The following is a 25,226-nucleotide window of genomic DNA, read 5'->3' on the forward strand; positions in this document are numbered from 1 at the left end:
ATAAGTAGTTATTGGAAGAATATCTAACGAACCAAAAAGTCAAAGACACTGACATGATCTCAAGCGCCTTGCACCCAACAATGGGAGAGAAAGGTAACCGGACTGTGGAACTGGTTCAAAAACACACAGAAGAGCAAAGGCAGAAAGAGAAAGAAGTGGAAGTTAAAAACACAGGGCAAAGGATTCATTTTCCTTTTCTGCAAAAAGCACACACCAGACAGATCCAAGCCCTTGGCAGAACAGATTCTTTAAATAATGGAGAATATGGGGCTCATGCCCTCAAGGCATGTTCAAAGGCGTAACTTAGTACCTGGGTATCAGCAAAGGCACAGATAACTAATCCATCCTTCTCTGAGTCTGTGGGAGCAAAACAGAGGTCAAATGGACAAAGTCCCTCTTTGAATGAGCATATGTCAGAAAAGAAGAGGATGCAGGTGGAGCGTGCATCCGTTTGTTTGGATAATGACATGATTTCCTAGAATGATAAAAAGCAAGCTATAAATACCCTTTAGACCCAATGAGGGAAATGTCTCCCCAAAGTACTTTTATTTTAATATTTAGAATTTAAACGGATCCCTTCAAAATAACCTTGAAGGCTAATCCCCTGGTACAAAAATTCTTTGCACAGTTACTGCCACTTTATACAATGTGACCTGAGGATGCCTGGGGAGAAAAAAAAAAAAAAATGAACAGTTTTGGTGCCAAAAACAGAAGCCTGACTAATACGTATTTTCATATGAAGATCCCAAAGCACTAGGAGCAGAAGGGCAGCCGCTCCGATTTGCCACAAAGAAAAAATTAAAAAACGGAATTGAATTACCACTTGCTTTTGTCCCACAGGCACCCTTACATTTTTTTAATGACATGCTGTCCAGAAACATTTTCTACTTGAGCCTTTACTTTCCCAAGTATGGAATTACCTACATAAGAGGTAATTAATTGAAATGATATCTACCATAACAAAACACACACACACATACACACCCACAAAACCCCCACAAATTTTCCCACTAAAAAGGGACCAGTTACATGAACAATGGTGGAGCCATACTTGCAGCCAAAGAAAAGGAGGAGGGGTGGACACATTCTTTTTCACCTGATGTAAAGAACCTAAAATCAGGCCTAGGGGTTTTTTTTTTGGGGGGGGGGTTCTTGAGATATAATTCACGTGTCGTAAAATTTACCCACCTAAAGCATAAAATTCAGTGTTTTTTGGTATATTCATGGAGATGTGCAATCATCACTACAGTTTATTTTAGAATATTTTATTACTCCAAGAAGAAGCCCTGTACCTTTTAGCGGTCACCCCCTCCCATTCTACCAGCCTTCCCAGCCCTAGGCAACCACTAATCTGCTTTCTGCGTCTACAGGTTTGCACACTCTGGATGTTTCATAGAAATGAAATCAAACAATATGTGATCTTTTGTGACTGGCGTCTCTCACTTAGCATATTTTCAGAGTTCATCCATGGTGTACATGTGTCTGTTCCTGGCTCCTGTTTATTGCCAAGTAATCACTCAAGTGCACGGATTCGCTGCCTTTTGCTTACCCAATCACTGGGGGATGAATCTTCGGGCTGTTTCCATTTTTCAGTTACTATGAACACATGTAAGTTTTCATTTCTCCTGGGGAGATACCTAGGCATGGACTGACTGGGCAATATGGTAACTCTGTATTTAACCTGTAGAAGCAGCAGACTATGCTCCAAAGTGGCTGTACCATTTTACATGCGCTCCAGCAATGCATGAGGCTTCCAGTTTCTGCACACCCTCACCAAGCTGTGATTCTGATTACAGCTATTCTAGCAGGTATGAAGTGGTATGTCACTGTGGTTTTGATTTGCATCTCCCCGATGACTAATGATGTTAAGCATCTTTTCATGTGTTTATTGGCCATTGGACTATCTCCACCAGAGACATGTCTATGCAAGACCCTTCACCTTTTTAAAAAGTTGGATCATTTATCTTTCTAATCACTGAGTTGTAAGAGTTTTCTAGATATTTTAACTATGGGCACCCTGGAGGATATAGGATTTGCAAATATCTTCTCTCATTCTGTGAGTTGTCTTTTTCACTTTCTTGATGGTACCCTTTGAAGCACAAAAGTTCTTAACTTTGACGAAGTCCAATTTATCAATTATTTTGTCTTTTTAGGGCTGCACCCTCGTCATATGGATGTTCCCAGGCTAGAGGTCAAATTGGAGCTGGCCTATACCACAGCCACTGCAACGCCAGATCCGAGCTGCATCTTCAACCCATACCACAGCTCACGGCAACGCCAGATCCTTAACCCATGGAGCAAGGTCAGGGATCGAACCTGCGTCCTCATGGATACTAGTCAGATTCGTTTCCGCTGAGCCATGACAGGAACTCCTTTTTTTTTTTTTTTTTTTTTTTTTGATTGCTCATGCTTTGGGTATCATATCTAAAAAAGGTTCCCTACTCTAAGAATTGCATATTGATAAAGTAATTATCATCAAGGCTTACTAAAATAAACAAAACAAAAAGTGCAGACTAGTATGGAGACTACCATTTATATTAAAATTGTTAATTACATATATGTTTGCTTACATAGGTATTAAATGAGAACAAAAGGAGAACAAAAACCTGCTAACACTGGTTTCCTCTGGGGACCTCACATTGGTTGGCGTGAGGAAAAGGAGACGATAACTGTGTACTCTTGGGTCCCTTTTGAATTTTGAACCATTTGAATAACTCTCTATTCAAAGTATAATTACGTATACAATTAATTTTTTTAAAAACAGATATTCTGTGTTGAATCTCAAGCACATTCCGTCACAATCAGAAAAAAACCTAAAATCAAATAAAGGTCATGAGTCATCAGGCATAATCTAATCACATGCAACCAAAACCTGAATAGATTGCTTCTCTGATTAACGAAGATGAAATTTAAAACATCATTTCCTTAAGACAATCTGTTTCCTACATATTGTGAAGAGGCAGAAAATAGAAAATCATTTTGTTTGGCACAGAAAAGACATCTAATTTAATGCTGTATGAAGAAAAGGACGTTTGTAGAATAAGTGAAGACGATAAAGTTGCATGGATTTTTCTCCTCTCAATATTGAGGGAGCCAGTAATGTTAACTACAGTGTTGGGAAAAAATCTTTTCCCTCTTCTATTATTGAAAATAATAATATAAGATGAAATTTAAAGTTTTAAATAAGATAAAAACATAACCCTGCCACTCTATCCTATTTAAATTATTTTTATTGCATGTGATTCTTCATCCACACACAACTGTAATCAGTATACACGTATCAATAAATATGCTGTTTCTCACTGTTTGTAGATAAGTACTCAAAAAACTATCACTTTCAATGCTGCTCAATGAGGTAATAACAATTTAATTAGCAAGTCCCATAATATAAAGGCATTAAGGTTCTATCTTATTTTTCATTGCTATTAATCATACCAGATAAACAACTTTTTATATCTAGTTCTTTTCAATTATTTCCCAGGTGTGATTCCCTAAAACTGTTAGGAGATCAAAGATAGGAATATTTTATGATGTTTTATACATAGCTCCCCATAGAGATCTCAAAAATATATATATACCACTTAGAAAAACTACCAGAAGTATATAAATGTACGATTTCACTATAACTTTACTGGCAATGAATATTATCATTTTTGAGTTTGGGTAGAAATATTTTGGAAATATAGAAACAAAAGTTAACCCTAAATGACGATTTTTTTAAAAAATTACTTTTGGAGTTCCCGTCGTGGCGCAGTGGTTAACGAATCCGACTAGGAACCATGAGGTTGTGGGTTCGGTCCCTGCCCTTGCTCAGTGGGTTAACGATCCGGCGTTGCCGTGAGCTGTGGTGTAGGTTGCAGACGCGGCTCGGATCCCACGTTGCTGTGGCTCTGGCGTAGGCCGGTGGCTACAGCTCCGATTCAACCCCTAGCCTGGGAACCTCCATATGCCGTGGGAGCGGCCCAAGAAATAGCAACAATAACAACAACAACAACAACAACAACAAAAAAAAATTACTTTTAACTTTGAGATATTTTTAAAGCCTCTATGCACAGGATCATATATAACAGAGTCAGCAAACATTTTCCTAAAAGGCCAGATAGTATATATTTTAGGCTTGCAGGCCATAAAGGTCTGTGTTCAACTACTTAACTCCACCATTATAGCTCCAAAGCAGCAGCCATAAACAATATGTAAACAAGTGAGTGTGGCTGTGTGCCAATAAAACTTTATTTACAAAAACAGCTAGCTGATCCACAGGCCAGAGTTTGCTGATCTATAATACAGAAAGCAAGACAGTTGAATCATTCACATTTTATGTGTCTAATTAGCAAAACATCACGTAGCTTAAACTGAAGCAGAGATGATATAAAGAATACAGATTTGGGATAATGTTTTTCTCCTAACAGCATCAGTATACATATCTACCTCTTTATTAAAAGTTAATTAATGCTCAAAAATTTGCACAAATGTTAGAAGATGCCAATACAGGTGTGACTAAGCAGAGAAAGCTAAATCTCCAGATAGGTTGAGAGCATCGCTACTCTAGTAATGTTGGTCCACTTGGAAAAAGGAAATAAGGCCAGAGGGGTTCTGTTCAACCCGCATTCTGAAGGGCTCCCTAAGGGAACTGCCATGTACATGGGTATTTATTAGAGGAAGTGGAGAAGGAAGAGTTTCCTGATATCTCACATGTTTTAGTTCCAAATTTCCATCTGTCTGCTGGACCTTTCCGCTTGGCAGCCCCAACTCAGTCTGTTCCAAACTGAACAAACTAGAGTTCCTGTTGTGGCTCTGCCAGTCAAGGACCCCATACTGTCTCTATGAGATGCAGGTTCAATCCCTGTGCTTGCCCAGTGGGTTAAGGATCCAGCATTTCTGCGAGCTGCAGCAGAAGTCACAGAGGTGGCCCGGATCTGGCATTGCTGAGGCTATGGTGTAGCTGCAGCTGCAGCTCTGATTCCACCCCTGGCCTGGCAACTTCCATATGCCACAGGTGTGACCATAAAAAGGAAAGAAAAAAAGAAAAAAAGAAAAAAAAAAAACCTGAACAAACTACTGTCTTCCTTTGACGTCTTAGATCCCTGTTTCTCCTTACGGTGATGTCTCTCCAAATCACCCAGGCTTGAAACCTCAGAGTCACCCAAGAGCCTGGCACATGACAGGCATCCAATAAAGAGTCAGTTGGCTACTTTGTTCATTCATTTGTTCATCTATTCATTTATTCATCCACTCATTCATACATTCTTTCAGTTCTCCCTCCACTTCATTCGGGTGCCAAGTATGACACCATGTTTCCTGCATTAGTCAAGGGAATTTCTTCTTTTTTTTTTTTTTTTCCTGTTGCTATCACCTTAGTTCAGAATGGCAGGTTTAATTGATGTCTCTATCATTTTCACCTTCCTAAAGATATAATATGTCCCTACCATGATAAATAAATCATCAATAACCCCAAGCTGCCAAACTGAAGTTAAAACATATCGAATCTCATATCTGAGATCTTTCACAATCTGGTTCCATTCAGGAATCAGCCTTTATCTGCCAACACTCCCCAGCCGGCATCCTGGAATTCAGTCAAAGCACAACCACTTGCTATTCCCCTTGTTTCCCTGCCGCAGCCCAATCACCAGATTTTCACCTTGAATCCTAAAACTAAAATGTTCTAAAATCCTCAGTCTAGAGTTCCTATTGTGGCTCAGAGGGTTAAGAACCCAGCACTGTCTCTGTGAGGATGAGGGTTTGACCTCTGGCCTGGCATAGTGGGTTAAGGATCTGGCATTGCCCCGAGCTGTGGCTCAGAGCCCACATTGCTGTAGCTGTAGCATAGGCCTGCAGCTGCAGCTCCCATTCAACCCCTAGCCCGGAAACTTCCATAGGCCATGAGTGTGGCCATAAAAATTAATTAATTAATTAAAATAAATTCCCCCCATCCCACATGTTCACATCTTCCATGAAGCCTTAATGCTGTTTTCTGCTCTCCTTCTGGCATTCTACCTACGCTCAGACTATAAGCATTCCTGTTCACAAGGGCCTAAAAGAATAACTTCAACATCAGGAAGTTCAACACAAGCTTGCAGAATGAATGAATGAACGAAAATCCCTCCTTCTTATAGTAGCTTTCAATCAAGAGCAACTCTTCCCATGAAGACCCTTTGGCGGCTCCATGCCTCTTGCTTTATTACAAACATTCAAGTGTATAAATGGAGACCGAACAGCCTTCCACACAAAGAGCTTTGGTTTTTCTGAACTGAAAAGAAAGTCACTACTAGCAGTAGTAACAGTAGCAGCAGCAGCAGTAATAATAGCAGTGGTAGTAATTTAGTAACAGAAGTAATGGCCAACATCCTTGGAACGCATACTCTATACCAGCCCCTGTTCTAAAGGACTTATGTGTATTAATTCATTTAATCCTCACAAGAACTCTCCGAATTAGATTATCTTCATCAAATGCATTTTCCCAAACTTCTTATTCAGCATTTGGCACCAGCCCTTTGAACACAGCACTAATCATCCTGTCTACTCTTTCGGCTTGGATGAGGAAACACACAAGGATATACTTCAGTAGCCACGTGCTCGAGAGAATTCTAGCTAGAACGACAAATGTCTGTATCATTTTGCATTATACAAAAATGAAGTCTTTTTGCGTACACTACAGAGCACACATTAGATGCTCTACAAATGCTTGTTCCCTCCTTCTTGCCTTCCTTCACTCCTCCCTCCCTTCCTAACAGAATTCACGTTTAGGGCTCAAAGATAATTATTTGCGTTTTTATTGATTTCGTACCTTTCTCTCAAACCCAAAGGGAAGCTCAACAAAGCCAGTGGCCATAACTGTCATGTGATGGCTTTCTCTCCCTCTCAAGCCTCTAGTACTGCTGGCCACAGAACAGGAACTCAAATATGTAGATGAACAAGAGAATGGGAGAGAAGAAAGAGAAATAAGAAGAAAGGGGGGAAGGAATGCTTGATGGGCTTGTTGGCATCTTGATGTAGACACGTGTACCCTCTCTGCCATCTAGCAACATGACCAGTCCACTAGAAAAGCTACTTAAATACGAAAAGACACGATACTGCCATATAGACTTGCATGGTCTCAGGATTGAAAAGGTCTTGTGCTTGTGTTTCCTGCCACTTTATTGTATCCCTTCTGCCCAACTTTCACACGCTGGTCCCCCTGTGGTACGATGAAAAGTCAAGCTATAAAAGTGAAGCACAGATAACAAGCTTGGACACAAGATCAACCTACCATCCTTTTCATGATCAGTCCCCTGCTCTCTGGAACCCTTCTTAACGGAGCACACAATACTCCAGGGTGACTACTAAGGGCTTTCCTCATCTCTTAAGTTTCCATTCTAAACCAGTCTAATCAGCTGACTATCAGCCACTGCAAGTGGTGGCAGAATTTAGCAATAAAGCCTGGGTTAGAAACATGATTGTGGAGCTCAGAAATTCCTTGGCACCGCTGTAACTTTCTCCTTAATTTACATTCACATGCCCAGAAGCCTGACCCAAAAGTTAAGGGAAATGTAAATTCTCAACCATCTGAGCCCAGTCACAGCGAACACGTGCACAAGCACACAAATCTACCCCATTTCCTTCTGGCCATACCCTGCCCTTGACCTCAACAGATACAAACCCCTTAGAAAATCTCTAACCAGCAACACCTGCCCAGGTGCCCTCGCGCTGGCACCTTCTTCAAGAAACATAAATCCGAAGAAGCAAAATATACTTATCCCATGCTGTGGGCACACTTTTTAAAACTGGATCCAACATAAGTCAAAGCGAAAAAAAGCAAGTAAATAGAGGCTAAAGTCTAGTTAGATGGAAGCAATTTTCCTATCAAATATTCTTCCAAAGTTCTATGATAAATTGCTCATTCAACCACTTCTGTCACATCCAATTAAGTTTGAGTCACATTTTTATTTACACTTACCTCGGCCACTCGGTGGGTGGAACTAAACCGGGGTGGTAAACCAGCCAAAACACAGTGTTGGTGGGTGGCATTGAGATCATCTGCAGGAAAAATACCAACAATTAAAAGGAAAAAAAAAAAAAACCCACCCAACATGCACGTACTATTCACTAAATATGATTTAACCAAAATACAAAGTAAACAGTAAGCCCACCATTCAAGATGAACAACAATAGCCAAGGAATTAACAATTGCCTGGTATTCTTTAAACCATTCTTTGTAAGTAGGATGACTTCATACACATACATATAGTCACATAGTATAAAACCAATGATGATATAAAACCATCAAAAACCATGACCTCTTTCAATAGCGAAAAAGGATGTTATTAATAATTATTCCAGGATAAGAGGTTTAAACCAGGATATATGGCTACTCTACTTATTTGTAGTCTTATGATACCCACTCACCACTATTTATGGATTGAACTTCTTTCTCATGATATATTGAATCCTATCCATGCCTTTAAAATGAGCCAAAAATTCTTTCACATTATTTGGTGTTGAACATCTTTCATCTGAAAAGCTACTCTCTCTTTCCCCAATCAAAGTATCAATTTTGCCCTAACAATTTTCCAGGCAGCAAACCAACCGATTCAGCATGTTGCAAAGCCCTGGCTCTCAGAACAGAATTCAAGCCTACAGATTCACAACACAAGAATGGAGTAGGTGGTGAATTCATCAGCTGAGGAATATGCCTAAAACCACATGCAGTGGGAGAAAAACCAATGGCCAAGTTCTTGTGTATTCTAAGAAATGATGACACATGGGAGGCAAAAATCTGTATCACTTTGGCTTAGGACATCACTTCCTCTCTTAGAAGAGAACTGAACTGCTCCCAGAAACACAAGATTTCCTATATAAGTAACAGAGGCTTCTTAGCAAGATGCCAAGAAAGACAATGACTTAAACCAGGAGGCAAGATGACCATACCCACTACACATCTTCAAAAACAACCTATAAATTTATCTCTAAACACAGGAAAGGAAATACAAAATGCCAACTGCAGGACTCCTGCTTATGGACATTACAGAACAACCGTGACAAAGTTTTCCTTCTTACCTTAAATAAATACAAAACAGACCAAAAAAAAAAAGAAAAGAAAACAAGGATTTCTGACACAGGAAAACAGAGCATGATATGACCCCAAAGAAGGGAAAAAACAGGTGAGCCCTACAACTGCCGTAGCTTACTAGCTGAAACAGTTTCAAAGCCTCAAAGCAGGGAAGGGGAAGTCAGAACTCAAGAGTTCTCAATGTTCCCTCTTGCTGAGTTGTGAAGACAGAGATTAGAGTTTAGGGAGGCCAAGGTAACAAGGATTTGTCAGGCAGAAGACTGGAGCAGAAGAACTTGCACATGGAGAGTACAAGTGGACATCCCAGAAGTGTTCCTTCAAGCCTTTGGCTAAGCACTGATCTGTGCAAATGTGAATGACAACTTGCCACAGGGAGGAAGATAAGTGCCAGAAAGCTGAATGCTGGATGAATCTCAGACCTCACATGGGGCCAGGAATTCTTTGTGTTCTCAGCATCCAGAAGAGCTCCTACTACCAGAAACAATAGTTAGAATCTTTAGAAAAGCACCATCTTAGTAGTCGGGCTAAATAAATCCTACATTAAAGGTTGCCCTGGATCCACCTAAAAGCTTAAAAGTAAGCCTCAAGAGGACCCAATGATTTCAAATAATTTAATTATTCACTAGAGCAAAGTCCAGCATGACTCAAAAGAATATAATAAAATCAGGCACCAACAAATAAAATTTGCTATATCCAGATTCCATTCAAAAAATAACAGAGAGAAATGAAAGATATATAAGATATATACATATCTTTCTTTTCTTTCATACATATATCTTTCATATATTATAAATAAACAAAATGAAGCTTCTAAAGATGAAAACTATAGTAAATGAAGTAAAAAAAATCACACTGAAAAAGAGTAACAGCACTTTGGACACTGCAGAAGAAAAGATGAGTGAACTAGAATACACAGAAACAGAAATATCCAAAATGAAGTGCCAAGAAAAAAAAAAACACTATAAAAAAATAAAAGAGCATCCATACACTATGAGACAATGTCAAGCAGTTTAACATAAATGTACTTTAAGTCTCAGAGGAGGGAGAATGACAGGAAAAAATATTTTTTAAAATGATGACCAAAGAGAAAAAACAAGAACAAAGAACAAGGGCAACAAATAGGAAACAAGTAAGATAGATATTAACCCAGATATATCAATAATCACTTTAAATGCCAATAGCCTAAATATACCAATTAAATAAAGAGACAGGGAGTTCCCATTGTTGCTCAGCAGGTTAAAGGAACCGCCATTGCCACAAGCTGAAGGTAGGTCACAGACGAGGCTCAAATCGCGCATTGCTGTGGTTGTGCCATAGGCCAGCAGCTGCAGCTCTGATTCGACCCCTAGCCTGGGAACTTTCCTATGCAGTAAGTGCAGCCCTAAAAAAAAAAAAAGAAAAGAAAAGAAAGACAAGTAGATGAAAAAATAAGACCCAACTATATGTAGGCTCTAAGAAACTTACTTGAAATATGAAGACACATACAGATTAAGAGTAAACGGATAGGAAAGATATATTATGGAAATACTAATAAAAAACAAAGCTGGAATACATATATGAATTTCAGATAGAGCAGAATTCAAAGCAAGAAAAATTATCAGGGATATAGAGAGACATTACATAATGACAAAGGGGTTAATTCTCCAAGAAGATGTAACAATCTCTAAGGTGTATATATCTTAAAAATAAAGCATCACAACTTGTGAGGCAAAAACCAATAAAACAGCAAGGAGAAACAGAAAAATTCAATATTATAGTTAGAGACTCAAACACCCCCTAACGTAAGTGAACAGATCCACTGGGCAGAAAATCAGTAAGGACATAGTTGCACTTCTTGAATCATCAATCAACTAAATGGACATCTATAGACCACTTCACCCAACAACACCAGATTACACATTCTTCTCAAGCTCATGTGGAACATTCATCAAAACAGATCACATTCTTACACAAAATTCACACCTTAACAATTTTTTAAAAAATAGAAATCATAACAATGTTTCCTCTAAGACCACAAAGGAATTAAACTAAAAATCAGTACTTGAAAGTAGCTGGAAAATTCCAAAAATACTTAAAGAACAAATAACACAGTTCTAAATAACACATGCTCAAGAAGAAAGCACGAGACATTTTAAAATATTTTTAATCAAATTAAAATAAAAATATAACACAAAAATTCATGTGATGCAGCAAAAGCAGTGCTAAGAGGAAATTTCACAACATTGAATGCATATGTTGGAAAAGAAGAAGGATCCAAAATCAATAATATAAGCTTCTACCTTAGGAAACTAGAAAGAGTAGAGCAAATTAAATTGAAAGTAAGTAAAATAAAAGAAATATAAAAATTAGAGCAGAAATTAATATAATCAAAACCAGAAATCAGTAGACAAAAATCACTGAAATAGAACTAGTTCTTTGAAAAGATTAATAACTTCAATAAGCCTATATCCAGGATAAGAAAAAAAAAAAAAGACAGAATATACAAATTACTAACATCAGGAATAAAAAAGAGGATATCACTATAGAACCTATGCATTGTTAAAAGAATAAAGTAATATCATGAACAGACCTATGTTCACAAATTTGATAACTTACATAAAGTAGACCAATTCCTTGAAAGACATAATCTGCCAAAATTCAGACAAATAGAAATAGACAAACATTCAAGGTATATATCTACTAAAGTAATTGAATTAATAAGTAATAGCCTTTCGAACCAGAAAGTTCCAGGCCCAGATGAGTTCACTGGTGAGTTCCACCAAATATTTCAATAAGAAATTATACCAATTCTTTACAATCTCTTCCAGAACGTAGAAGAAAGCACTTTGACAGTCTTCAAAAATGGTGCTGGAAAAACTACAGCACAACCACATGCAAAAAAATGAATCTGGACACAGAACTTATACTTTCAATAAAAATTAACTCAAAATGGATTATAAACCTAAATTTAAAAATACGTAAGTTTAAAACTTTTTTTTTTCCCACTTTCTTAGGGCTGCACCTGCAATATATGGAGGTTCCCAGGCTCGGGGTCAAATTGGAGCTATAGATGCTGGTCTACACCACAGCCACAGCAGCTTGTCTGTGGCCTACACCAAAGCTCATAGCAACACCAGATCTTTACCCCACTGAGCAAGGCCAGGGATCAAAGCCTCCACCTCATGGATACAAGTCGGGTTTGTAACCCGCAGAGCCACGACAGAAACTCCTAAAACTCTCTGAAGACAACATAAGAGGAAATCTAGATGACCTTGGGGGTGGCAATGACTCCTTAGGTTCCACCAAAGGTAATCCATGAAAGACAGAATTGATAAACTGGGACTTCATAAAGGGTATTCTTGTGAAAGACACTATAAAGAGAATAAGAAGACAAGCTTTGGCCTGGGACATAATATTTGTAAAAGACATGTTCAATAAAGAACTGTTATGTAAAATACACAGAGAACTCTAAAAACTCAACAATAAGAAAACAAACAACTCTATTAAAAACTGGGCAAAATCCTGAAAAGACACCCTACCAAAGAAGATACACAGATCGCAAGAAGTATATGAAAAGATGTTCCACCTCGCTTGTCATGGAATCACAAATGAAAACAAATACCAATTACACACCTATTTGAATGGCCAAATTCTGGACCACTGACGACACCAAATGTGGGTGAGGCTATGGAGCAACGGGAACACTCATTCATTGCTGGTGGGAAGGCAAAATAGTACAACCACTTTGGAAGACCGTTTGGTAGTTTCTTAAAAAACTAAACACGCCCTTACCTTAATTAGGCCCAGAAATTGTACTTTTTGATATTTGCCCCGACAGATTGAGAACCTGTCCCCACAAAAGCCTGCAAATGGATATTTTACGGCTTTATCTATAATTGCCAAAACTTGAAAGCGACCAAGCAAGAGTCGTTCAAGAAGTCTAAATGTGGTTACATTTAGACCACGGAATATTGTTCAGCACCAAAAAGAAATGAGCTATCAAGCTATCAAGCCATGAAAAGATATTTAATGCTAAGTGAAAGAAGCTAATCTGAAATGGTACACATTGTACAATTCCAACTACAGGACATTCTGCAAAAGGCAAAAGTATGGCGACAATAAAAAGTCGTCAGGAGTTGGGGTGGAAGGAAAAGGATGACAGGAGGATTACTGTGGGGTTTTAGGGCAATGAAATTATTTGGTATGACCTATAATGTTGGATGCATGTCATTATACATTTTCAAAATCTATAATTTACCACGCCAAGAGTGAACTCTAATACAAATTATGGACTTTAGCTGAAATGACATGTCAACTGATTGTAACAAATGTCTCACTCTGGTGAAGAATGTTGAAAGTGGGAAAGGTTCTGTGTGTGCAGGGCAGGGTTATCTGGGAACTCTACATTTTCTGCTTAATTTTGCTGTAACCTAAAATTGCTCTTTAAAAATAAGACTTTTAAAAAATATGTCAACTGAAAAGTCTTTGGAAAATTCTTTAAGACTGCCTAGCTCAGAGTTCCCATCGTGGCTCAGTGGTAACGAACCCATGAATGAGGATGCAGGTTCAAACCCTGGCCTCGCTCAGTGGGTTAAGAATCTGGTGTAACTGCAAGCTTCAGCACAGATGGCAAATCTATTGGATCTGCTATCCCTGGCTGTGGTGTAGGCCACCACTGCAGCTCCAATTTGACCCCTGGCCCAGGAACTTCCATATGCCACAGGTGTGGCCATAAAAAGAAAAAAAAAATTAATGGGGGTACAGAGGGAATAGAGCACCACTTTATATGGAACCATCACTAGTGACACTGAAGCTGAGAGAGATCTGAATGGTGAGGAGCCTGCAATGCCAAGGTCCAGGATAAGCAGATCCAAGCAGAGGAAACAACTAGGGCCAGGGCACTGCCCAGGAATGAGCTTGGTGTAGGTGGGGAAGAAGAGAGGCCAGTGAGACTGCAGCCTGGTGAGCAAGGTGGAGCAGGGAAGGAGCCCAGATTAAGGAGGTCTCTGTTGATCATGGTAAGAATTCTGGCTTATATTCTAGATACAATGGTAAATCTTCAGAAAATTCTATGCAGAGAGGGCTAAAAGGGGGATCTAAATTGGAATAAACCACTCTGGTGGCTTTCTAGAAAAAAGAGAGGACTGAAAGGGAGTAAGAAGCAGGAAGACTAGTCAGGAAAGCTACTCAGGAAGTTGTGGCAGCCAGCCATGCAGGACTTGACAATGACTTGGTGACATGAGGGGAGGTGGTGAACAGTGATCAGATGCAGGATGTGTTAGGAGAAAATAATAGGATGTGCTAATGGATAGGGTAAGCGAAGTGACAGAAAGAATGAAATTAAGACGACTTTTGGAGTTTTCACAGGAACAACAGATGACAATGAGTAAGTCACAAAACACTAGGACACCATATGAACAACAGCACAAATGCAATGAAAGGTGAGGATAAATATAGCAGTGACACATGAGGAGTACTAAAGGCAAATATAAAGGCAGTAAGGAAAGCTAATATAGCGGGGAAAAAACCAGATCCAACCTCTGCTGACTTGGGTTCAGAAGTGTGGCTTAAGGCCTGAAGAAGACCCTATGTGGCCATTCTCTCTTCTCCTTTGCTTCCTTGGAGGATTCTGGTTAAGGACACAAAATTTCTAGTTGATCTAAACTATTTTATCTAAAGGGCAAAGCCAAACAAACAAGCAAGCAAAACAAAACAAAAAACAAAAAGCAGACAGTAGAGGAGTTTCCCCAGGCCAGATTCCCATAAAGGGTTAAACAATTTCTAAGAAATACAGAGATGTCATTCTCATTAACCCAAATAAAGCTTTACTGCTCCCAGGCTATTAAGGATCGGAGTACCTACTGTGGTTCAGCAGGTTAAGAACCCAACATAGTGTCCATGAGTATTCGGGTTAGATCCCTGGCCTTGCTCAGTGGGTTAAGGATCTGGTGCTGTTTCTTTCCTTCTTTCTTTCAAGGCCATACTTGCAGAATGTGGAAGTTCCTAGGCTAGGGGTTGAATTGGAGCTGCAGCTGCAGGTCTACACCAAAGCCACAGCTACGTGGGGTCCAAGCTGTGGTGTAGGTCAAAGAAACAGCCAAGAAGGAAAGAAGGAAGGAAGGAAGGAAGGAAGGAAGGAAGGAAGGAAGGAAGGAAGGAAAGAAAGAAGGAAGGAAGGAAGGATAAAAACATCATAGGGAAGAAAAAAATCATCTTAACAGATTTGTTAACTGCTTTTGTTTAGGGGCAACTAATGGGAGGCAGGCCAAGTGGCAAACACAACATTAGAAGTAGTACTCAGAGGCTGGTACCTTTTTTTAAATCCTTGGCAACTCTCTAATCCACTCTTTTGAAACTGCTCCCGACTGTCTCTTAATCCTTTATGACTTAGAAAGAACCCTGTAATTTTCATTGAAGAGCTTCTAATTTATCTAAAACTCTTAAGTCTAAAAAAGTGGCTCAAGCTTCATGATTTTACCTCTCAAAGAATATACTAAAGACATGCCCAGCTTTAAAGATTAATACTAAATAATTTTTAGAAAGAAAACATTAAAGAATGCCCATTTGCCAGAGCTATCTCAGAAGACAGAGAAAAATGGACTCTGCATTCAAGTGGAATCAGAGTTCGCAGAATTTATTCAACAAAACAAATGGAAAAGCAGCTCTCCCTCTTTGCAGGCTAGATGCTGTGTGCTCTATCAGCGGGTGAAGAGAACTCTGGACATTCACTGTAGCATGAAATCTCATCTCATATATAAGAGACCAAAGATGCAAAGGCATAATTTACTCTAGGGGAACCAATTCATGCCCAGGCCATTCCTGGTTTTAACACCGAAGTCCCAAATCTTGAGATCCCCACCCCCATCCCCGACAAACTGCGACAGTTGGTCACCCTAAATTTAACTCAGACCTTATTTCTTTGGTTTTGTTGTCCAAGGTGTCACCAGGGCTACTGCATCCCAAGTTTCTTAAAGTAACAATCAGGAGCTTTGCTCAAGGCACTCCTGAGCTAAATAAGCCCAATACTGAAATCCAATCTCCCCACTTTCACACAATCACTGAAGCTTTTCATTCTGACTCACCTGTCCATTCTCATCCCTCAATCTTAATATTTATGACCTTATTTTTCCTTGACATGGGGACATCCATGACTGAGAACATTTTCAGAATTTAATACCCAATGAAAGGGGGGAGGGGAGGCTTCCCAGCAAGATGACAGCAGAGACCCAGGCCTCTACCTACCGCCATCCCAGATTCCCGATGGGATCATCAATGGAACATTAAAGCAGAGTTAAGACTTCCTTCAGAGCTAAGTATCAGGAAAAGGTGTTCAACAGGCCAGAAACTGCAATGAATTGTGCTGGATACAGTATAAGTGGAATGAGATCAAAGAAGAGAAGCATCCTATTGTAAATCAACTATATATACTTCAATTAAAAAAAAAAAAAAAACAGAGTTCCGTTGAGGCTCAGCAGGTTAAGAACCTGACATCGTCTCCACGAGGATGCGTGTTTCATCCCTGGCCTTGCTCAGTGAGTTAAGGATCTGGCGTTGCCGCAAGCTGCAGCCTCCGTCACAGATGCGGCTCAGATCCAGCATTGCTGTGGCTGTGGTGTAGGCCATGGCTACAGCTCTGATTCGACCCCTAGCCTGGGAACTTCCATATGCCGTAGATGCGGCCCTGAAAAAAAAGAAAAAAATACCAACACCCTAACTCAGAGCAGATTAGCTTCATCAGATTTCCAGGTTGAGGCCCAGGCACTGTATTTTTGAAACTTTCAGGTGATTCTCATGCAGGGAGGATTGGGGGCACTGCCCTTGGGTAATGCTGAGCCATGCAGCTGCTCACGTACCATGTGGGGACTCTCATTCAGGAGCACTCATTTGGCCCAAATGCATTTAATCTGGCATCTTTTATGGCAGAAGCTGGTCTGTGTTCTGGAATGCAGCGCTGAATGATGTGATCTTGTCCCAAGGATTTTACCATGAGGTGCGTGAATGGTGAGATTGGTTACATGTTAGGACAGAGCTGGGCACAGAACACGGTAGAGAAACAGAGGGGAACTTTAACGAAAAAAAGTGGGGGGGGCAGCATCCTGATCAAGGTATCGAAGTATCAGGCCAAGCCTGAGAGAAGCACACCCCCTCTAGCTCAGAAGGTGAAGAGCAGGACAGGAGAGGCTACCGGGCAGCCGGAGGCTTCCTGCCTCTGCAGAGCAGCACTGAATGCACACAAGCTGTGGGACCCCCAGACTCCCAGATGTGCTGCTGGTACAAGTCGCCACTTTGAGAAGAGAACCAGGCATCGCTGAGGTAACAAACTGGAATGCCAGGGCAGGACCAAAAGCTGCCATGGATTGCTCATGTACATGCATCTATACCCCCCACAGACGAAAACAAGTTATTCAGTACGTTCCAGTTTCTCAAGTCTCTCATCTGCCCATGTAAAGATACATTTCTTCCTTCCTCCTTCAAGTGAAGGATTTGGCCAAGAATCTATATTAAGTTTTCACAGAACCAATCTTTCTCTCTCTTTCTTTTTTTTTTTTTTTTTTTTTTTTTGGCTTTTTGGGGCCGCCCATGCAGCATATGGAAGTTTCCAGGCTAGGGGTCGAATCAGAGCTAAAGCTGCTGGCCACGGCCACAGCCACAGCAACACGGAATCTGAGCAGCTCTGTGACCTACATACACCACAACTCACGGCAACACCGGATCCCCAGCCCACTGAACGAGGCCAGGGATAGAACCCACATCCTCATGGATACTAGTTGGATTCGCTTCCACTGCACCATAGCAGGAACTCCTCACAGAACAAATCTTAACATCTGCGTGCCTTTCAGCCAGTGCTAGTCCTTTGCTATAAAGGAAAACAGACAAGGACAAATCATCAGACTCTGGCAAAAGTATTACACTTCTAAGGAAAGGAACCAGTTTGACTGAAACGGTCTCTTCTGAAAAAGTGTTACTCAAGTGGACAGGAAAACATTTTAATAAAATTCTCAATATTCCAAGAAGCCGCTTGATCCAAGGCGGCACTGCACCTGTGAAAGTGGGACAAGCAGCCAGGCGGATGGAACAGCATAAGACTGGGAAAGACTGCTTGGAGTTGATTTGTTTTTTAATAAGCACTGCTTCACTTAAAATGATAATAGATGGAGTGAATAGCAATGCATGCTGTAGAAAAATCAAATTAGCTAAGTGAATGAGAACTCAAGAAATTCTCCTAGAACTCGGAGGGAAAACAAGAATCAGTGACAGGAGTTCTCATCGTGGCTCAGCAGAAACGGACCTGACTAGTATCCATGAGGATGCAGGTTTGATCCCCGGCCTGGCTCAGTGGATTAAGGATCTGGCGTTGCTGTGGCTGTGGTGTAGGCCAGCAGCTGCAGCTCCGATTAGACCCTAGCCTGGGAACCTCCATATGCCGCAGGTATGGCCCTAAAAAGCAAATAATAAATAAATAAATAATTTAAAAAATTTCTATGTTCAAAATCTAAGTCAAAAATCTAACCGTATATTAAAAATACCCGAATGGGTGAATGGGCAGAAGGTTGAATAAAGTAAATGTAAAAAAAAAACACTCACACATCAACAGAAAAATGCACAAAGATGATCAGCCACAAACAGTAATAGAAACAAGTATTCCAATGGCCTGAAATATGGGAAATGCTCAACCTCTTCAATAAATAAGTGCACTTTAAAATGGCAGCATGTAATCTTCACTCACTAAGCTGGCAGAAATATTCTTCAGTTGTAACGCCCACAGTGTTGTCTAGAGAAAGATAAAGTCGGCTGGTGGAAGTAACCATAAGTGGGAAGGTAAACTGAAAATACTCTTTCTGGTTAACAGTCTGACAATACAATACATACTTCAAACATCGACTCTCTCATCCTGACCCAGGTCTCCCACGTCTAGTAATTTTTCCTAGAGAAGTAATCACAGATGCAGACAAAGATGTAAGTACAAAGATGTTCACAACAGTGATTATATGGTATCAAAAATCAATTATATGACAAAAGTCAGGGGTTCCTATTGAAGGTATTTTTAAAAAATCAGTTTTAAGGAAGATTTAAATAGGAAAAATACTCAAAATATAAGAGTATTGGAAAAACAAGATACAAAAAAATTATATCTAACATGACATTAATTTTCTTTAAAAACAAATAAACACATATTTCCAAGTATAGAAAAAAATAGCACTAGAAGTAAACTAAAGTTATGAATAGTATCTGTGTATGGTGACATTATGATGTATTTTTGTTATTTAATTTACCTTTCTTATAGCTTGCAAATTCCCTATAAGCATCAATTTAGAATTGATACTTTTTTTAGGTATATATTTTTTTCTTCACCTCTAACATCTCTGAAATTGGAATATATCTTAAAATTGATAGCCTCTTTGACTGGATATGTATTACTACTTTAGTACTTAGCAATCAAAAAATAAAACAAGAGGTATGATTATTTTTAAAAGATACAAATAAGAGAAGACGAGATTCTCAGAAAAGAGATATTCATTCCCCCCACAAAAATGACAGAACAATGCAATCAATAGGGCAAGAAGGGCTTTGGTTAGGTTTGTAAATTTTCCCCAATATAATTTCCCATGGGACTACAAACTCTTTCATAAAAACAAGTTCAGAGGTGACGATGACCTCAGAGTACACATCTTCCTCCTTTTTTTTTTTTTTTTTTTTGAAATTACCTTTTATGGAATGCTTAGTTTGCGGTTGGGCTGTGAAGAGAATAGATTCTTGAGGTTAACAACTCATTCTTGCTTTCTCAATTGGCAAATAGAACTTGAATCCCATGGAGGTAAGGGCTGCCTTTACTCTTCTAGGTTGCAAATTTTCCCAGAGACAGGAGCGCAGAAGAGTTGCAGAAATGAAGAGATGAGAAGGGAAGGAGGTTAGGTTAACAGAAAACTTGAATGAAGTCATTTTCTTCTTTTCCTCCTTTGGATAAACAGAGCCATCGCATCCACCAAGGTTCCAATGAACTGTGGACGCCAGAACTTCCCGAAGCTAATGAATGAAACAGAAGCAGCCACTTAAAGCTCTCTGTTCCTGCATATACCTTCTTACTTCTTTCTTTATTCACTCCTATCCCACATCTGGTTTCCCACTGGCAAGTGTGGAAGACCGCTATGGTGAGAAAGAAAGACGGTTCTCTCCAGATACTTGGCAAGTTCCTATTATATACAAGGCACTAAGTGCTGCATGCAGTACAAGAATATATATAATCCCAGCTCTGAAGAAGCTCACTCTAGTAGATAAGACTGCTATATCAATCGCCACAGTCCAGAGGGAAAAAGAGAATTGTGGCAACCACACTGATGGTTGGTACTCTTGCCATTGTTTGTATTTAATTTTTTTAATGCTACCTTAAATAGCTGAGTTATACATGTACCTAGATGAAGGGGACAACATGACAAGATGGAAGGAATAGTATGAACAAATATAAGAAGAAGGGTTTGTGCTGGGACCAATTTTAGGGTAAAGGCACTATGATGAACTGACTAAGGACTATATATCTTTTTAAAGATTTTTAGGGAGTTCCCACTGTGGCACAGCAGAAACGAATCCAACTAGCATCCGTGAGGATGTGGGTTCGAACCCTGGCCTCACTCAGTGGGTTAAGGATCCGCGGTTGCTGTGAGCTATGGTCTAGGTCGAAGACATGGCTCAGATCCTGCATGGCTGTGGCTGTGGCCGACAGCTGCAGCTCCAATTTCAACTCCTAGCCTAGGAACTTCTATATGTCGCACATGTGGCCCTAAAAAAACAACACAAAACAAAAAATGTAAATGTTTATTGGTCCTCACAAAATCATCCCAGAGGAAGAGTTGAATGAATCTTCCATCATGGGGTATATAGTCTGGCCTTGAAATCTGTTGCAGGGACTCACCGATTCAGTCAAACTCATTCCTTGTCTAGTTCTGAGCTCGGTCAACCAAAGTCAATTAAAAAATAAACACATTTTTTTAAGGCTTCATTCATGATCATTCTTCCACTATCCTTACAGAAGCGGTAATGAGTACACAGCATCAAATTAAAAGCCTGAAAAATTCCTTCCCACAGTTCATGCTTTTAGGAGTCATGGAAGACAGAGAGCCAGAAAGGGCATGCTAAGACGGCCAGCCAAAGGGGAAAATTCCACCTACCCAGCTCAGATGCAGAACTACCTTCATACAGCATGACCGACTGAATGAAACATAAGAGAATAAAACGACATGACAATTCATGGTAACACAACCATCCGCAGCTTAAAAACACACAAACACACATTTCCTTATCCTTTGGTAGTTTTCTTATAAAAAAAAAAATGTGCAACAGAATGTATAGATGGATCCAGACACTGTCATTTAGGAAGAACCTCGGATGTCACAGGGTTATCTGGATTAGCTATGAGGACAAAAACTGTGGGTCACTGAGGGAACAGACGGTCGTGGAAGATTCGGAAAGCTGAGCCTGGAGATCACAGAGTATTAGATGAATGGCCATCTGTTTTGAGGAGGACCTTCAAACTCTTTTCCAGCCAGAAGCTTTCAAGGATAGAATAAATATTTCCTTTTGCCCACATGGCCAAGACATACTGCCATAAAGTAAGAAGAGGATAAAAAGCCAATCCTTGGTTTGTTCAATAATTGATTCACTCATTGATTCAACAATGATTTATTAACGCACCTACCATATTCAAAGCCTATGTCGTGTTCTGTAGAGGGTACACATTCTCAGGAATCTAAAATACGGTAGATAGAAGGCACTTTTTAGAAAATTCCAAGAAGGACCAAGATAAGGGACCCAAGTAAAAATGGAATCCGAAAGGAGTAAAATGAGAGCAACCTCAGCAGGATAACTGTGCCAGGGGGGCTTGACAAAGCTGGTGTTTACCAAAACATTAAGCACGTGGTACGACACAACATCCAGTGGCACAGAGCTATCACTAAAGCACGAATCTTCAATCAGTAAGAATAAAGAAAAGACCAATTATGAATTCCAGGGGGAGAGAGAGAACGACACAAGAAAGTCATGGTTCAAACACAAAGCTAGCTAAAGAATGCAGCATGAGTCTGAGCCTTTGACGCGGTGTAAAATCTTGACCTGACATTTGCAACATGCCCTTGCCACTGACACAGGTTTTAGTCATCACAGAGGATGAGGACATCTTCTGTATGTGAATCCAGTCACTCTGTCTGGCTCTACGCTTACTAACAAACACCTAAGCACGGTTCAATGCTGGTTTTCAGATTTCAGAATCAATGAATAAAACTGACTGTCTTATCAAAATTATAGACTGGTATGTAAACATTATGAACTTCAAAAATGTGAAAGCAATAGTATGGTTGAAATACTAGAAGTCAAGGGAGAGCATCTACATCTTGGCCTAAAGGTAATCAATTAAGAAAAGAAAAACAGGAGTTCCCACTGGGGTGCAGTGGGTTAAGGATTTTTTTTTTTTTTTTTTTTTTTAGGGCACCCATGGCATATGGAAGTTCCCAGGCTAGGGTCAAATTGGAAGTACAGCTGCCGGCCTACACCACAGCCACAGCAACATGGGATCCAAGCTGCGTCTTTGACCTACACCACAGTTCACGGCAACACTGGATCTTTAACCCACTGAACAAGGCCAGGGATCAAATCTGCATCCTCATGGATCCTAGTCAGGTTCGTTAACTGCTGAGCCACTAAGGGAACTCCGACGGGTTAAGCATCTAGCATTGCCACAGTTATGGCATAGGTCACAGCTGCAGCTTGGATTCAATCCCTGGCCGGGGAACTTCCATTTGATGCAGGTGTGTGCCCCCCGCCACCCCCCCCCAACAAAAGAAGAAGAAAACTAAAACCAAATGTAAACTAACAAAGTTAGCAAGAGTGTGAGAGTGTAAGAGAGCCGATTCCACATTTTTTTTTCAGAGAAAAACTGATAGTGCTTAAGGTTGTTGGATGAAAAACATAGAAGTATTAAGCACATTAAGAGATCACTTAGCTGGAACTCCATATGCAGAGCGAAATAGCAAAAAGAGAATCACTTACAGAATAAAATGCAAACACAGTGAAAAGTAGTTACTTATAAGAAAGAGACCTTGGGGGCAGAGGGCGAAGGGTTTTTCACTTTTCATTTTACATGGAACTCAACTGTTTGAATTTTTACTTCTTAACACATGTATTTTGTGTATAATAATAAAAACAATAATATGAATGAAGAACTGACATGAAAGATCTCCAGGACATATTATTAAATTTAAAAAGAAGGAGTTCCCGTCATGGCTCAGTGGAAATGAATCTGACTACCATCCACAAGGACACAGGTTCGATCCCTGGCTCGCTCAGTGGGTTAAGGATCTGGCGTTGCGGTGAGCTGTGTGTGTAGGTCGAAGACGAGGCTCAGATCGGATGTTGCTGTGGCTGTGGTGTAGGCTGGCAGCTGCAGCTCTGATTCTAACACTAGCCTGGGAACCTCCATATGCCGCGGGTGCGGTTCTAAAAAACAAACAAACAAAAAAATAGAATATATGCGTATTCATCTATTAACTGCTCATATAGTATCCTTTTTTCCACATTTTTCAAGAAAAAAGATCCCATGACATTAGTAGAGAGAGGATAGTTTCGAGGGAGAAAGAACAGCTCTGGTCTCAGAAAAACCTGGATTCAAACACAAGCTTCATAAGAAGGTATGTCGCCCCGAACATGTGATTTTTTTTTCCTCTCTGAGCCTCAACTTCCTTTTCTAAAAAGTTTTATTGAGATTTCATTCGCATACCAAACAATCCACTCATTGAAAGTATACAACTCACAGTATTTTATTATGTTCACGGGATTGTGCAACCGTCACCACAGACTAATTTTAGAGTATTTTCATACCCCCCAAAGAAACCATGTAGCCACAAGCAGTCAGACTCCATCAATTTTCCTTTCTGGGAAGAAATGGTGATCCGAAGGAGAAGACTGCCTACCTCATAGGCTTGTTATGAGAAAGAAATAAACTATATCAAATCCTCCAGCACAGTGCCTGGCCCTCTGTGGGTGCTTCATCACACGCATTTCAAGTCAAGTTCACAATCGAAGTAATACAGAAATAAGCAAAAAGACTGGATATGATGAGAAAGTATGTGCAAGAGGCAAATCCTTCCAAGTACCTAGAAAGACACTCAGGTTCCTCTCCCCGGCACCTATTCCACCAGCCATGTCCTCTCCCCCGTTCAACTAAATACCAAAAAAAAAAAAAAAAAAAAAAAAAAAAAAAAAAAAATCAGGTTTCAAGACAAAAAGCCCATGCTGGAAAACGTCAGCATTTAGGAGCATATTTAAGTGCAAAAGTTTCCGGAGGAGACACACATCCCCGACCCTGCAGAAAGTGAACAGCAAGAGGCGAATCTTGCAGTTGCTGAGCAGGTAAGAAGAAGACGGGAACTTCACGCTGGACAAGCGGTGGAAACTATCCTGTCATGTTCCTACTTTTCAAAGTGAAAATAAACATGACAGGTGCTCATTTGGCTGTTCAAGCACTTTCCACTTAAATGGCAATTCCTCAAGCTTACCGACGGCAGCCTCAAGTTATAATTTATTACTCTTTCTGTGTTATTCCCTGGCCTTGGCAGAAAGCAGAACACAGCACCTACATTTCAAGACCCGTGAGAGGTAATAAAGTATAATTATTTAGAATTTATGATGAAGCCATATATTATCGGCACTTTTGACTTTCCGTTGGTCAGTCAGAGGTGGGGGGGAGGAAGGGAGTGGGGTCAGAGGAAGAAATAACAAAAGGCTTTTCCTTTGAATGAAATGTCTAAATCCGGGCAGGAGGGAGGGACCCCTGGGAGACTGGCAAAGCTACCACAGTCCCCAGGTGAAGTCCCACAGGAGCCCCAGTGAAGAGACTTGAAACTCCTGGAGGCCTCCGTTCTTCCTGCTCAGGGAGCTACAGACTCCAACGAGAGTGCTCGTGTTCGACCCCAAAAAGAGAAGCATGGCGCATTTTCAGGTTAAACCACATCAAATGTCCCTAGGGCGCTGGGTCTTACTGCCCTAAGCCATAGGTATTTCAGAGAAGGTGCATCTAATCTGTTTAAAAACCACGGGCCAGGTAAACCTGGCCTCCACCGAGGTTACCGCTCGGATCTGACGATGGCCAGATGTCGACTCTTCTCGCCCTCAAGGATCAATGGGGGAGATTTCCCTTGCCTGTCGCTCCTTGATG

The 25,226-nt window shown here is 40.2% G+C and overlaps 1 protein-coding gene across 1 annotated transcript in view; it reads right to left on the reverse strand.

The window, feature by feature from the left end:
- FTO (fat mass and obesity associated) overlaps positions 1 to 25,226 on the reverse strand; it is a 387,563-nt gene that overhangs the window by 219,792 nt on the left and 142,545 nt on the right. The window contains 1 exon segment of the mRNA NM_001112692.1: positions 7,934 to 8,013. Within this exon segment, the coding sequence (NP_001106162.1) occupies positions 7,934 to 8,013 (80 nt within the window).

Source organism: Sus scrofa, chromosome 6, assembly GCF_000003025.6.
Source record: "Sus scrofa isolate TJ Tabasco breed Duroc chromosome 6, Sscrofa11.1, whole genome shotgun sequence".
Taxonomy (NCBI): Eukaryota; Metazoa; Chordata; class Mammalia; order Artiodactyla; family Suidae; genus Sus; species Sus scrofa.